Below are 14,236 nucleotides of genomic sequence, written 5' to 3' on the forward strand. Positions count from 1 at the left end.
TTTAAATTTTGCACATCCATTCACAATTGATAAACTTTCTCATAAATATTCTTGTTCCTCATCAGAGTGTTAAGGGACTTCAGTTGGGGAGGAATCCTTTTATAGATACTTTCACTTCAGGGTAGGGACTTGGAGAGAAGGAAGGAAACCTTTCCTAATTTGTTCTACCTAGTGTTTCCAGCCCTGTATTCTTTTTAGATTAAACAGGTAGATTTAGGTGGCAAAATAGCACAGCAAGAGTGTGGATTTTGAAGTTGGCGGAGCTGAGTTCTAATCACTGTTTATTTACAGTGTACATATGCTAACTTATGCACGAGAGGACGAGATGGTTGGATGGCATCACCGACTCAATGGACATGCAGGCTCCGGGAGATGGTGAGGGACAGTGAGGCCTCTCATGCTGCTGTCTGTGGGGTTGTGAAGAATTGGACACAACTGAGTGACTGAATAACAAATGCTAACTTAACGTCTCCACACCTCAGTTTCTTTGTCTGTACTGTTCAGTTCTTCATTCGACTACCATTTGTTGAACATTTAGTATATGGAAAGCACTGTCTAAACTCTTAGGAATAGGCATGGTACTTGACTTGATGGAGATTACATATAAATGGAGAATAGCACCTATCATATAAATTTATGCAAATGAACTGATATTATCCAAGAAAGTGATGAAATGACAGATGTAAAGTAAGAGTTCAACAAATGACAGATTTTAACATACTATTGTTATTATTAGTTTATAAGTCTTCTGACCAGCCACTGTAGTCTTGTTCCAGTGTCTAGCATACTTCTTAGCACCTATCAGGCTCTCGTCCTAGGTAAAATTCTTTAGAAGAAACTCCAAGATGATAACTAGCGTGCAAATAATTAATTAGGGAAGTTTTAGGAAAAACTGGTAAAGTATTGGGGGAAGCAGCAAGAAAGTAGGAGAAGCCAAGGAAGGGTGAGATTCAGGCAAGCTCCAGTAGAGGAGACCTGATGCTTCAGGAGACTCTGGAGAGTAAATTATCCCTCAGAGCATTTCCAGTCCAAGAGAGGAGCTATGTCAGTCATTGTACCTATCAGTCACTGACCAAGTGAATCATGGGAACTATGATGGGCAGAATAATGGTCCCCAATAATTTTCATGCCCTAATCCCTGGAACCTGTGATTATATTACCTTCCATGGCAAAAGGAATTTTGCAGATGTAATTAGAGATACGGATTTTCAGATAGGGAGATTATCCTGAGTTATCCAAAGGAGCCCAGTCTAATTAGGAATCCTTAAAAATCCTTTCCCAGCTAAGGACACAGAGAGATGTGATGACAGAACATGGGACAGATAAAAATGATATTATTGACTTTGAAAGTGGAGGAAGAGGGGCTATGAGCCAATTGAGGTGGGAGGCTTCAAGAAGCTGGAAAAGGCAAGGAAATGGATTTTCCCCCAGAGCCTCTAGAAGGAAATACAACCCAGAAACAACCAGTGAGAACTGTGTCCTGACTACTCACTCACAAAGCTGTAAGGTAATAAATTTGCGTTGCTTTTGTAGTAATTTGTTACAGTGGCAATAGAAAACTAATATGGCTACATAAAATCATAGACACTTAAATCTCTCTCCTCTTTTGTGGAAGGCAACTCCAGTGGTCTATATGGGAAATTCTCCAAAGAATCTTTGTAGGTTAGGAATTGGAGGCAAAAGTACACCAGAGTAGAATGAACCCAGAAATGACCAAAGGGACCCGAGGAGATAGGGGGAGCCACCACCAGTTTTTGCTATACTGCTCAGTAAGTATTTGTTACCTGAATGAATGAATAAATAATTTTACAAACAAATTTATGTAAACTACTGTGACAGAGAGATTGTGTAAGAAATGGCTTCTTGTCGCAAGTAGACAAGGTAGTGCTGGCAGTTCCCATGCAAAGAGAGTATTTGGCAATCAAAACATTTTTCTACATGTAGTGCCTTTCCCTTGTTTTCAGGTTCTCCAAGGGGCCTGTGGATTAGAAAAATAAAAGTGTTCTTTAGACATAATAAAAATGAGCAAACTTTAAAGGTATGTCTTTGCTGTAGAAATCTTTCAGAAAAATTCAACAATTCTCTGGAGAATTTCATTGTACTTTAAGTGCCTGACTTGTAAACTGCTGTAACTAACCAGCTGGAGAATTCATCATCCTCTGGAGCATTTGGCTTGCTTGGCAGAAAAACAAAACAAATCTACCTAGAAATGGAAAAGGAATGGCCTTTAAAGGGAAATGTTTTGAGAAGTCAATGGCAAGATAAATAAACTAATGAAATATTTTCCATTTTTTTGTAGTTATCCTCCTTCTCTACTCTCCCACCTTTTGTGCCTGGGTAAGAACTCTAAATGAATTGTCTTACAGTTACATTATAATAAACTCTATATATGTGAATGATTAATTCTATTGATATATCCATGTATTCAAGAGTTAGAGAAAGACAGTTGATTGGAACATCAGACATAAGAAGAATTAGTTTGCTAATGTCCTGTATATGGGGACAGGGTTTCTATAATTTTATGTGGTTTCAGATTACCTAAAGAGATGCTTTAAATCTGATAAGAATAGAGATGAGGTTATGGGAGTTGTCTGAGAGATGCTCGTAGAAGTGTCAGATCCGTATATTTCCTTTCATTCTAGCTCCCTCCTGTATCACTTTTAAGTGACATTTTCAACTCTTATCTCTCTTCTAATAAAACATTTTAGTAATACTCATATTGATGCAAAGTGTAGGACTATACCACCATGAGCATGCACCTTTTAGATTTAAATGCTACATCAGTAAGATGCTTTTGGCTGCATGTAAAAGAAAAATGCAACCAAAAGAGGCTTAAACTATAAAAGGAAGTTGAGAGATAGGGCAGGTACAGGACTGGTTTAGCAATGAAATTGAAGACCCTGGTGCTTTCCGTATTTCAAGTGATCATATCAAATATGACTCTGGTCATGGTCCCAACTTGGCTGCAGAGATTCAGATATATCCAGTTATACCACATACACTAAAGAAGAATTTTACTCTAGTGAGTCTCCTTTAATATGGAGTGAAAGCCTTTCAAGATGTCTCCATTCCACCCTAGCTCACTCTTCTTGGGACCACATTGGCCAGGATTAGATCACTTACCATGTCCAAAAAAGCAAAGAAGGCTTGGGAATTGTGTGTCTGTGAAAGCTATGTTCAGCCTCTATAGAGTGGGAGGTTGGTTCTGCCAGTAAGGAAGAAGGGATGGTGAAGACTGTTGATCATACAGCCCTGGGTATAGATATGCATTTGTTTTGACGGTGAAATGAGATCATCTTAAGTGCTTAGCATGGTGCCTGCAAGTGCATCTAGTCTTAAGATACCTTCTGTGACATCCTTGAAAGCCTGTTTGCTACTGTGTTAGCAGTTGTAATGCCCAGCTGCAACACCAGTCAAATATCCAAACAGGCATAAAAAATTTATATTTAATTAAATTTATATGTGTCTGAAATACACATTTAATGTGTCTGAAAGCAGACACAGGGCAATTGTTTTGTATGACACTGAAAAATATCTCAAACTTCTTCCCTCATTCATCTTCCCTTTTCTAATATTCTCTTATAGTCACATATGTTCCCCATTGTACTTGGGTCTCTCCCCATCTCTGGCCCTTCTCTTAAGTTATTTTTCCTGAATTCCTTCTTTATTATGTAGATCAATTTAGTCACTCTAGTGTTCTTTTAGTTTTCCTTTTCACCCAATATTTTGATCAGCACAGTGAAGTCTCAGGAAGAGAACAGGTTAAGGTAAACTTCTCTTAAGAAGCAAGACATAAAGGAGAATGTCATGAATACATAAAATGGAGTAATGTATTTTTCTTTCCCTTGTTGTTGAGCTATTTGATGTTGCCTAGAGATCAGCCCTGGGATTTCTTGGGAAGGAATGATGCTAAAGCTGAAACTCTAATACTTTGGCCACCTCATGCGAAGAGTTGACTCATTGGAAAAGACTCTGATGCTGGGAGGGATTGGGGGCAGGAGGAGAAGGGGACGACAGAGGATGAGATGGCTGGATGGCATCACAGACTCGATGGATGTGAGTCTGAGTGAACTCCGGGAGTTGGTGATGGACAGGGAGGCCTGGTGTGCTGTGATTCACGGCGTCGCAAAAAGTTGGACACGACTAAGCGACTGAACTGAGCTGAACTGACTGAGAGATCCTAGACAATGGACCACTAATACTTTGGCAGAAACCTTCAACCTTTTTCAGTCCCTTCCCCAAAGAGGACCAAGAATGGAAGCAAGACCAATTTGCTATTCATCAGGAGGCTCCACTGCTGATTTGCTGACAGCCATGTTCGATTAGAATAACGCCTTATGATCTACATAAAAACGGTTTGACAAAACTTTAGATAAGAAAGAGATTCCACTGAACTTAAATGTACTGTTTGTTTTCTCTCTTTCTCACCCTATTTTTAATTTTCTCTGCCCATGGGTTATTGGGGACCATTGCAGACCTAAATTCATCTTTGCATTCAAAATCATATGCTCTTTTTTAATGTTGCATATATAAATGGGCCCTCCACTTGGATTTCATTTTTCTTTGTCCACTTGTCTAACTACCAACTGCTCTCTAGGTTTGAAAGGAGAATTAGTTATATCCACCATTAGTTTTATCACCTTATTTTTTTGGTGTTTTGTCTGAAAGAAATTGCTCAGACAGACATTTAATTGCGGAGACAAGTCAGCTAGTGGCCTGTACGTTGGCGACAGTATTGCTGATTATGTCTTTGAGGGACGTCCCAACCAGCGAAACTAGACCTTGGGTAGAAAATCCAGTTCCATTTATGTCAGGTATATTATATTACCTTTTCCTGAAGATGCGAAAACTTCTTCACTCAGATATTTTATTGCTTTAGGACAGTTAGACCTTAAACAGAGAGAAAAGTACCTGAATGAGTCTCCTTGGGATCTCTCCTGGCTTCCTTTGAAAGCCAAGGTTCTGTCCTTTAAAGCTAGATCTTGGTTAATTGGAAAGCAGTGGTCATATGAGGGTAAGGTGAGTAGCTTTTATTTGCTTCCTGTATAACAGGTAGAAGGAGGATCCTGATATGCCTGTTGTTTAGCAAGAAGATTACCTGGAGGAGTATCTGGACCCATTTCTCTTGATGTTATTTATGAGACCAAGGACTCCAGAGTACAGGAGACAGAAGGGAGGTGTGGGGAAGAAGGAGTACCAGGCAAGCAGAGGAGAGGTTTCATATTTTTTCATGTTTTTATTCACCAAGACTGCCTGTTTGAAAGTATTTTTTTAATGGAGGGATGGGGCAGTTCTCTCCACATATAGGAATAAAAAAGGTTTATTTTGTTTTATATTGAGTCCATGAAAAGGTGATAAAAATAATAGCAAAAATTTTGGTATGGTGAGCATTTCAGTTCAATTATAAAATGCAATTCTTATATAAATCTCTGACACTGATGTATTATTACACCATTATTCTCATTTCATTGATTAGGTAGGAGTTTTAGAGCAGTTAGTGGCTTATGTAAAGTCACATAGCTGGTTCTAACCACTGAATTATATGGCCTCCCTGATAGGCTCTTAGGATATATCTATACCTTTATGGAAAGTAACATTGTAATCAGATATGAAAGTCCTCATTCCAGCAAATTCATTTTCTAAGACCAAAGCCTTCACATGTCAGTAGTGGGTTGTCTGATTCACTAGAATCCTCGACTGAAAAATAAAAGTGCCCCATTTGTTTTTCAGCCTTACAAATACTAAGTGGTAAACTTATGTTGTTTTATAGCTATATCCCTTGGCCTACTATTTTGGATCATGTGCATTTGCTGTGATTAGAATAATAGAAAGAAAGAGACAGAGGCTTTGGGGAAAAGAAATTACATGGAATGGGAGGTTATTTACCACTAAGCATAATATAAAAATTAGAATTTGATTTTTAACCAGCAACAAAAAATACAATGGCAAGTATTTATCTGTCTCACAAGAAAATAAGAAACCTATAATGCTGGTATTGTCAGCACAAAATTAAGTTTCATTGAATAAGGATAAATAAAGGGATTGCAGCTCAGAAAAACTTATGGGTAATCATTTATGGATGGCTATCCTAGAGATCAGTGTAGGTTGTTCCATGATCAATATACCTGCAGTGTTCTAAACCAGTCAAGCCTATTGGCTGTGGTTGACTGTAATGGAGCATCTTGGCCACACTCAGATATGATCTGGGCGTGTGCTTGTATTACTGGCAGAACAGTTTGTTAGCCCCACAATTTGAAGAGCACTGAATCAGGAGATATGGACCAACTTGGAAAGTGTAGGGAAGTAAATCTCTTGGGCTCCTGACATAGCTAGTTACTCCTTTACCAAATGGATCTCAGTTTTCTATGTCTGGCATCACAGACATCTCTGCTTTAGTCTTACCCTTCCCATCCTGACTTTGTATCTCTTTTCCCAAATCCTTACAACCTTTTGTGAATGTTGCTGCTAATTTTGAACACCCATTTCTGCAACTTACCAGTTGTACTGTTACATAGGGCACAAATAGCTTTGCACTGTTTCACTCAGATAATACAGCAGGAAGCATCTTGTAATCCACAAGGTATTTTGCAATGTAATATATATGTAAGTAATAATTGACTTTCTATATTAAGTCCTGTAATAAATACTTATTGATCTTTTAATCCATGGCAGACATCATGGTAATTAGAGGGCATGTGAGATGAAGGAGATATATCCCACTAGTGAGGACCCAACATTGGTGAAAGGTACTGTCACTAAGCTCATTATTAATATGCTGTGTGGCTCGTTATTAATATGCCAAAACAGGAGAATTCTCCCAAAGGATTTCATACTGTTAGATACTCTGTCCTAAGCTCTAAGCAGAAGCTTGCTGGGAAACAGAAGAAAGATATGAAATAGATATGGAAGAAAGATGTACCAAGTGGAACACCCAACAGCTACAGAGTAAGGACAAATTATAGTCAGGAAATGGTGGAAAGTTTCACCAGAGTACATGGCAAGGAGAGTGAGGCAAGAAGATTGAATCGCTTAGATGGGGAAGGACCTGGAGAGGGATGTAGAGGAGGTAGATTTTTTTCTGAAGGAAGAATTTTAGACAGACAGTTCCATCAGAGCCCTATAGATATTGAATTGAAAGGGATTAAGGCCAGAGGTAAGATCAACTGTGGGCTCTTTAAGTAGGTAAGAAGACAGATGATGAATTCTTAACCTAGACAAGAATATGTTTTGACTCCTCAGCAAAACACTAAGTTTCTTGGTGAGACACTAAGCCTAAGTTTTATTTTTCTTGTATCTTTCTTTGTTTCTAGAATAATTCTGTGCATATAGTAGATGAGTGAAATATATTCACCTTATAAGTAGATTAGGAATCCATCTGTACTTAGGAAAATGTACTTACATAAAGTAGTCCTGATCTAGTGAAGAGGGTGTTTTTGGAAAAGCTCTGTCATTTTTAACAACATGAAAATTACCGACCCGTGCGAACATGGCGCTGCGCGCGGTGCAGAGCGTGCGGGCCGCGGTCGGCGGCCTGCGCGCCATCTCGGCACCCAGCGCGCCCTGCTTGCCGCGGCCCTGGGGACTGCGAGCGGGTGCAGTCCGGGAGCTGCGCACCGGCCCTGCTCTGCTGTCGGTGCGGAAATTCACAGAAAAACACGAATGGGTAACAACAGAAAATGGTGTCGGAACAGTGGGAATCAGCAATTTTGCACAGGAAGCTTTGGGAGATGTTGTTTACTGTAGTCTGCCTGAAGTTGGGACAAAGTTGAACAAACAAGAGGAGTTTGGTGCTTTGGAAAGTGTGAAAGCTGCTAGTGAACTCTATTCTCCTCTATCAGGAGAAGTAACTGAAATTAATAAAGCTCTAGCAGAAAATCCAGGACTTGTCAACAAGTCTTGTTACGAAGACGGTTGGCTGATCAAGATGACATTCAGTAACCCTTCAGAACTAGATGAACTAATGAGTGAAGAAGCATATGAGAAATACATAAAATCTATTGAGGAGTGAAACTGGAACCCCTAAATAAACTACTTTGAAACAACTTAATCTAGCATAGTTGTCTTAAATTAGTGGTAGATAGATATTTAGAAAGCAACTTTTAGCAAAAGAAACTACTTGTAACAATGTTTCCTGAAGAAAATACCCCTTAACTTTCTAATGACTTCAGATAAACACTGCATCTTTTTCCACAGCATCCTGTGATTTTTAGGCTAGGCTCCAGTTATAATATTCAGAATTCCTGAAATTATCTCTGGTAAAACTAATTACAAAAATTATGTAATTCAAGGATAACATGGTTATCTTAAACCCTATATGAGTTGTAACTTGCTTACAGCTATCCTTGGATTTGGGTCAAAATTATCTTTCCACTAGAAATAACTGCCAGTGGAGAAAAGTTTGTTAGTTGTATAGTGTCCAGTGAAGAATATTACTATCTTAATTTTGCAATACACTGTGTTTGCTGGTGCTATTTTTATACAGTGAAGCAACAGCCTTGCAGGAGAATAAACAATTTAATAATAAAATAAAAAAAAAAAAAAAGAAAAGAAAATTACCGCTTTATGAATTACTCCATGAATAGAAAAGTTTCTTGAAGCTTTCCTTGATAGCCAAATGCCCAGAAATTTGCCCATCAAAAACTTCTTTTTGGTCCTCAACATCATAGCTTTTGAATTTTAGATATTTTTAGGATTCATGGAGATTAAAAAATAAACCTCAAAATCATTATTTTATTTCATCTTTCATTTTATTATTGTCTCTAATAATAATGGTAGGTTTCATTTATTGAATATTTATTCTGTGGTTGTCATTCTTCTAAGTAGTCTGGGGACATTTTCTCATTTAATTTTTACACATTCACTATGAGGTAGGTTTTATTACTATCCCACATTAAAAAATGAGGAAATTGGAACACAGCTTAAGTAGCTTATCCAAGATCAAGTAGCTGGAGACAGAAGAGCTTCTGAATCAGGTTTTCTGACCCCAAAGTACATTCATCACTATAAAAATGAAGAGATAGGCTGATTTAGGGTAGCACAGTGATCAAGTGCTGGGACCCTAAATAGTATCATTGTGGTGGCATGATTTTGAGGGACTCTGGGCAGGATTCAGAGAGAAAAAAGATAAAGAGGGGAAAAAAAGAATAAAAGAAAGACAGAGAAATGAGTTCAAAAACAGGAGTATATTAATATGCTGTCACAGTGAGTATGTAATAAATATTTTCAGTGAAATGAAAGATGAAAGACAAAGGAGGATTTCATGGCGCAGAGTGAAAGAGGCCCTCAACCACGGCTTTGGGTTCTGTCCTTGGTTCGAAAGAACTGTCTTTATAAATATTTTTGTGTGGATTGCAGCTTCAGTCACTCCCGGGCTATTTCTGGATCTGTTAACAAATTCATAAATCTTCACTCACTATTTTTCTTTCTAGTTAGGATCAGCCCAAATGATTCTAGCCTTTGGAGTACTTATTACCCATACTTCAAATACAGTATCAAGGAAAGAATAAATTGTAAAGCAATCTGTTTTTCTGTTTCTGGATCTGAGATTCTCATATTCAGTGAAAGCAATTGCTCTGGTGCATAAAATACATTCTCAACTAACACGAGAGATTACACCACAGTTGTATATGAAGGTCATAATGCTTTTCATAATTTGATACAGGCAGAATGATTAAAAAGCCCACTCACCTCTTCCTTCTTTATTGTTCTGTCTCTTTTAATTTGTATCCCTTTGGGTTGGCTATAACCAGTGGAAAGGAGTGCAGTCTGTAGAGCAAGCAGCGGGATATTGTGGAATATGGAAATCATTTCTATATATGCAGAGGGGAAGCCTAATTACCTCTATTGATCATTTACCAATCTTTCCTCTTCCCTGTTTTGTTTAGTGTTCAGTTATATAATTGGAGTATTAGTGCCTTCTTTCACAGGGCATGTGGTTGCTGGTCATTAGCAAACTTGAAAGACATGTCAAGAACAGACCCAAGAAGGGAAGCAAACTTTCTCTCCACAGCAGGGTAGCTGGCTTTCTCTAGTTAACTCAATTTTTTTTTTTTCTTCCTGCAAATGACATTGGAATTATATTTCAAGTGCAAGTCCTCTAAGCTTCAACTGATTGTTAGTTACCTGTCTTGGAGGTGATTCTTCCTCCAGTAGGGTAACAAAGCATTACTTTATAGGCTCCTGAGATGTCTGTTAAATCCATTATGATTTGTTAAAAACCCAGTTAGACTTTTTAAAACCTCTTCCCTGGTGGCTTAGACCATAGAGTCCACCTGCAATGAGGGAGACCTGGGTTCAATCTCTGGGTCAGGAAGATCCCCTAGAGAAGGAAATGGCAACCCACTTCAGTATTCTTGCCTGGCCGATCCCATGGAGAGGAGCCTGGTGGGCTATAGACCATGGGGTCGTAAGGAGTCAGACATAACTGAGAGACTAACACACATGGACTTTTTAAGATTCTCTAGGCCTCCAGGTGGGGAGGGGTTATTTAGAGATGGAAGGAAAAGTCTGGGCCTTTGTGTGGCAAGGGTAACAGGAATGCTCTGAAGTTCAGCCTCTTGTCAAAAATAAGTTTCAAATGGGGATCGAGCTTTTATGCTCATTATTTCAGACTGATCTGAAACTGTTTGGTTGGCATCAAAAATATCAGTTGAAATACCTAAAACTTTTCATTACTTAAAAATTTTCCCCTGGCTGTTATAATGAGCCAAAAAAGATATGCTGATGGAAAGACTAGGCTGAGTGATAAAAATGAAGCTCCAGGTTGCAATTCAGGCTTTCTACTCCATAGCTCTGTGACAAGTGGAAGTAATTTCTTCAGTCCATTTTCTTTGCATATGAGTTCGTTGGTTTTGGGAGTTTAAACTCAAATACCATTGAGGTCTGGGCAAAGAATATAAGGTCTGTGGCAGTTGGAGAGAGCATGTCCACCTGGCCTAAAAGTATTACAGCCTTAAACACACTTAAAAATATTCTCTCACAGAAAATACATCTATGGGAAGTATTTGGCCAATAGTTGTCAGTTTACTACTTCTAGGCTATATTATCTATCCCACACCCCTTTTTTTTTTTTTTGGTCTACATTTTCTGTTTCCACAAAAGAAAAATAAAAGATCAAATGAAAGACATGAATAAATGTTTTACAGTACATTTTTTGAAGTAATAAGGCAAATTATGTAATGATAAAAACTGACTTAGTTTAGATAGAAAAAAAGGCCAGTGGGTCATAGTTTAATATATATACAAGTTGACTGTGAATAGCTAGTTTATTATTATTGTGGAGGAAGGAAAAGGACTGCATAATCCTATAATGAAACATGGAAAACCTGTCATATGGTGTTTGGAGGTCCTTTTTTTATTTTTTTTACTGTCCTCAGCGCTTTGGTCTGACCCTCGTTATAGGGGTGTCTAGATGTGGTCATCGTTGTTGTTCAATTTTAAAGTTGTGTCAGACTATTTAAGACCCCAAGGACTGTAGCCGGCCAGGCTCCTCTGTCCTTGAGATTTTTTTGCAGGCAAGAATACTGGAGTGGGTTGCCATTTCCTTCTCCAGGGGATCTTTCTGATCCAGGGATGGAACCCAGGTCTCCTGCAGTGGCAGGCAGATTCTTTAACATGAGCCACCAGGGAAGGCCCCAGATGTTGTCAGGGACTCTTGAAAGGGGTATGAAAAGGCCAAGGAGCAACCAGAATTTCAAAGAACAGACATTGTTTCTTTTGAGGAGAGGCTAAGGGAGTTTGATTTGGGATCATGGAGAAGAGAAGGGAAGAATTTGGGTTAATTATTCTTCAAGGATGGGATATATTTTTATGTTGAGAATGTAAAGCAGTTTCCTCTGTATCTGTGAGTAAAGACAAGCTGGAATTAGTGAGCTTAAATAAAAGCAATGGAGATGTGATTGACAATTAGGGAAGATAGAAGAGTGGCAAAATGCTGGAAAGATCTATTGAGAGATATTTTGATATCTTTGCCTCAGGGGATCATCATACAGAAAAAGGTGAGTGATTAATCTGGTTATCCTGATGTTAAGGAGTAACTGGTCAGCACTCTAATCTGGAATGGTCTTGTTTGACATCACCATCATCCCCCTCCCCCACCATCTTATAGTCATCTCCTTTAACCATAATGAATGCATCTCAAATAAAGATAGCCAAAGGTCCTCCTAAGGTACTGGAATAGAACTTCAAAGCCACTGAGAATATCAAAATCTATTTTTTTTTCCCCTGGGATAGTAGAAGTCATTTTTAATTCCTGGCCACCTGCCCTGTCTAGTTCATCCAGCGTTGGGGCAACTCTGTATTTAGAGCTCTGTAGAACAAGAGATCAAATTGACCATCTCTTAACCCCAATCCCAAATTCTTAGGACAAAGATTCTGTTGTGTCTAGTTTGGGAAAAGTGTTAACCTGGTTTCAATAAATTATACCTTGAGGTAAGGGTGAGAGTTATTTGGCAGGAGGACCTACCAGCATTAGGGTTAAATGGTATTGTTGCAGGAGACAAGGGAGTGAGGGTAAGTTCCTGGGAGGGGCCACTGAGTGAGGGTCCTTGACTTTATGCAGGAAAGAATCCAGGAGCAAGCCAAATAAAAGTGAAAGCAGGTTTATTCTGAGGTACACACTCCATAGGCAGATTTTGGTCTGTCTCAGAAAGTGAGAGCAGACTTGGGGTGTCGGGGTGGTTGGTTTTTATGGGCTGGATAACGTCACATGCTAACAAGTAGGAGGAATATTCTAACTATTTGGGGAAGGAGTGGGGGCTTCCAGGAATTAGGCCACTGCCCACTTGTTGGCCTTTCATGACTGTCCCTGGAACTGTCACGGCGCCTAAGGTGGTGGGTGTGTCGCTTAGCTAACGTATTACAGTGAGCACATAATGAGGCTTACAGTCTACTGGCAAATTTCCCACCGTCTTGGGCCTAGTTTGTTCTGTCGCATCCTGTTTTTCTCAGTGGCTCTGTCCTCCTCTTAATTTCGTTAGTCATTGTGCCCTGCTCCCTTCTTCCTTCTCAGTGTCCTCTCCAAAATCCATATACTGAAGCCCCAATCCCCAAACCTCATACTTTGCTTGGCGGTAGTGTCTTTAAAGAGGTAAATAAGGTAAAAGGAAGTTGGCAGGGTGTGCCTTCACTGGATCCATCTGTGTCCATACAGGAAAAGGAGATTTGCTCATATAGAGAGAAGCCAGGTGCACATGAACATCAAGGAAAGACCATGTGAGGACATAGTGAGAAAGTGACCATCTGCAAGCCAAGGGATGAGGCCTCAGGGGAAACTAAATTAAGTGACATGTTAATCTTGGACTTCTAGCCTCCAGAATTGTGAGACAATAAGAGTCTGTTGTTTAAGCCATCTAGTCTGTGGTGATATTTGCTTGTGGTAATCCTAACAAATGAATAAAGTGGTCTGTGTAAGTTCTTTGAGAAATAGATCTGAGCAAATATTCCAAGAAATCTGATATCACCACTATAATCATAATTACATGTATCCACCATATGTGATGATTCTACAGAGATTTATGTAACTATAACTGCCCCCTTATTAGGAATTTATAACTGGATCTAAGTATTTCACTTTTCTAGGGCTGGAACAGAGAATGCAGCACGTCAGGTCATCACTTCTAAATTGTTCGGAATAATCTCTAGCCTGTACTTTGTTGGAGCAGAAATTGTAGGGAAGGGAGAAGTCATAGTAATTTGTGTTTCTGCAGCTGTGGCTGCTGTGATAGGAGATCCAACTAGAACCATCCTGATGGCCCCTAACAGCTCCACCACGACGAGATTTATGCTACCCTCTCTGCTTCCCCACCATTGATGACCACTGCTGGAGCTCTATTCAAGGTAGAGTCACTTCACAGCCTACTCTATGCCACTGACTGCTACTGGGACTGGCTTTACCAAGTACTGGCCTTTATAAACTGCTTCGCAGATGTAAACCTGTTAGGACTAAGTGACTTTCCTTTCGATCAAACTGCCCACATTGCACCCTCAATTTTCTGCTTGACTTGAGCTTCAGGGACATGCCTCGGGATTGCCTGGTGGTGCAGGGACAACTGTTAGCATTAATGAAGCTCACCAGCAACTTCTTTCCCCCAGGATCTCACCTGTTTGTTAACAAACCTTTTTAAAGGCCCCCAAATATCACTGGATACTTGAGCTGTTATTTATGGAGGTCAGAGTTCCTCCCTTCTGGGAATTTCCTCATGGTGTTGCAAGCAAACATTTTCAATTGAATGGTTAT

The 14,236-nt window shown here is 39.3% G+C and overlaps 2 protein-coding genes across 2 annotated transcripts in view; both read left to right on the forward strand.

Annotated features, from left to right (window-relative positions):
* KCTD16 (potassium channel tetramerization domain containing 16) overlaps positions 1-14,236 on the forward strand; it is a 306,232-nt gene that overhangs the window by 89,647 nt on the left and 202,349 nt on the right. The gene's annotated exons all lie outside the window — the stretch shown is intronic.
* LOC104996257 (glycine cleavage system H protein, mitochondrial) lies at positions 7,478-8,047 on the forward strand. The gene has a single exon (XM_010850448.1). It carries the CDS (start codon positions 7,487-7,489, stop codon positions 8,006-8,008), a length of 522 nt encoding a protein of 173 aa, XP_010848750.1. The 5' UTR covers positions 7,478-7,486; the 3' UTR covers positions 8,009-8,047.

Source organism: Bison bison, unplaced genomic scaffold, assembly GCF_000754665.1.
Source record: "Bison bison bison isolate TAMUID 2011002044 unplaced genomic scaffold, Bison_UMD1.0 scf7180017864291, whole genome shotgun sequence".
Lineage (NCBI taxonomy): Eukaryota > Metazoa > Chordata > Mammalia > Artiodactyla > Bovidae > Bison > Bison bison.

Excerpts from the sequence above, each read along its gene's own strand:
- LOC104996257 (XM_010850448.1), top strand. The coding sequence starts at position 7,487 with ATGGCGCTGCGCGCGGTGCAGAGCGTGCGGGCCGCGGTCGGCGGCCTG.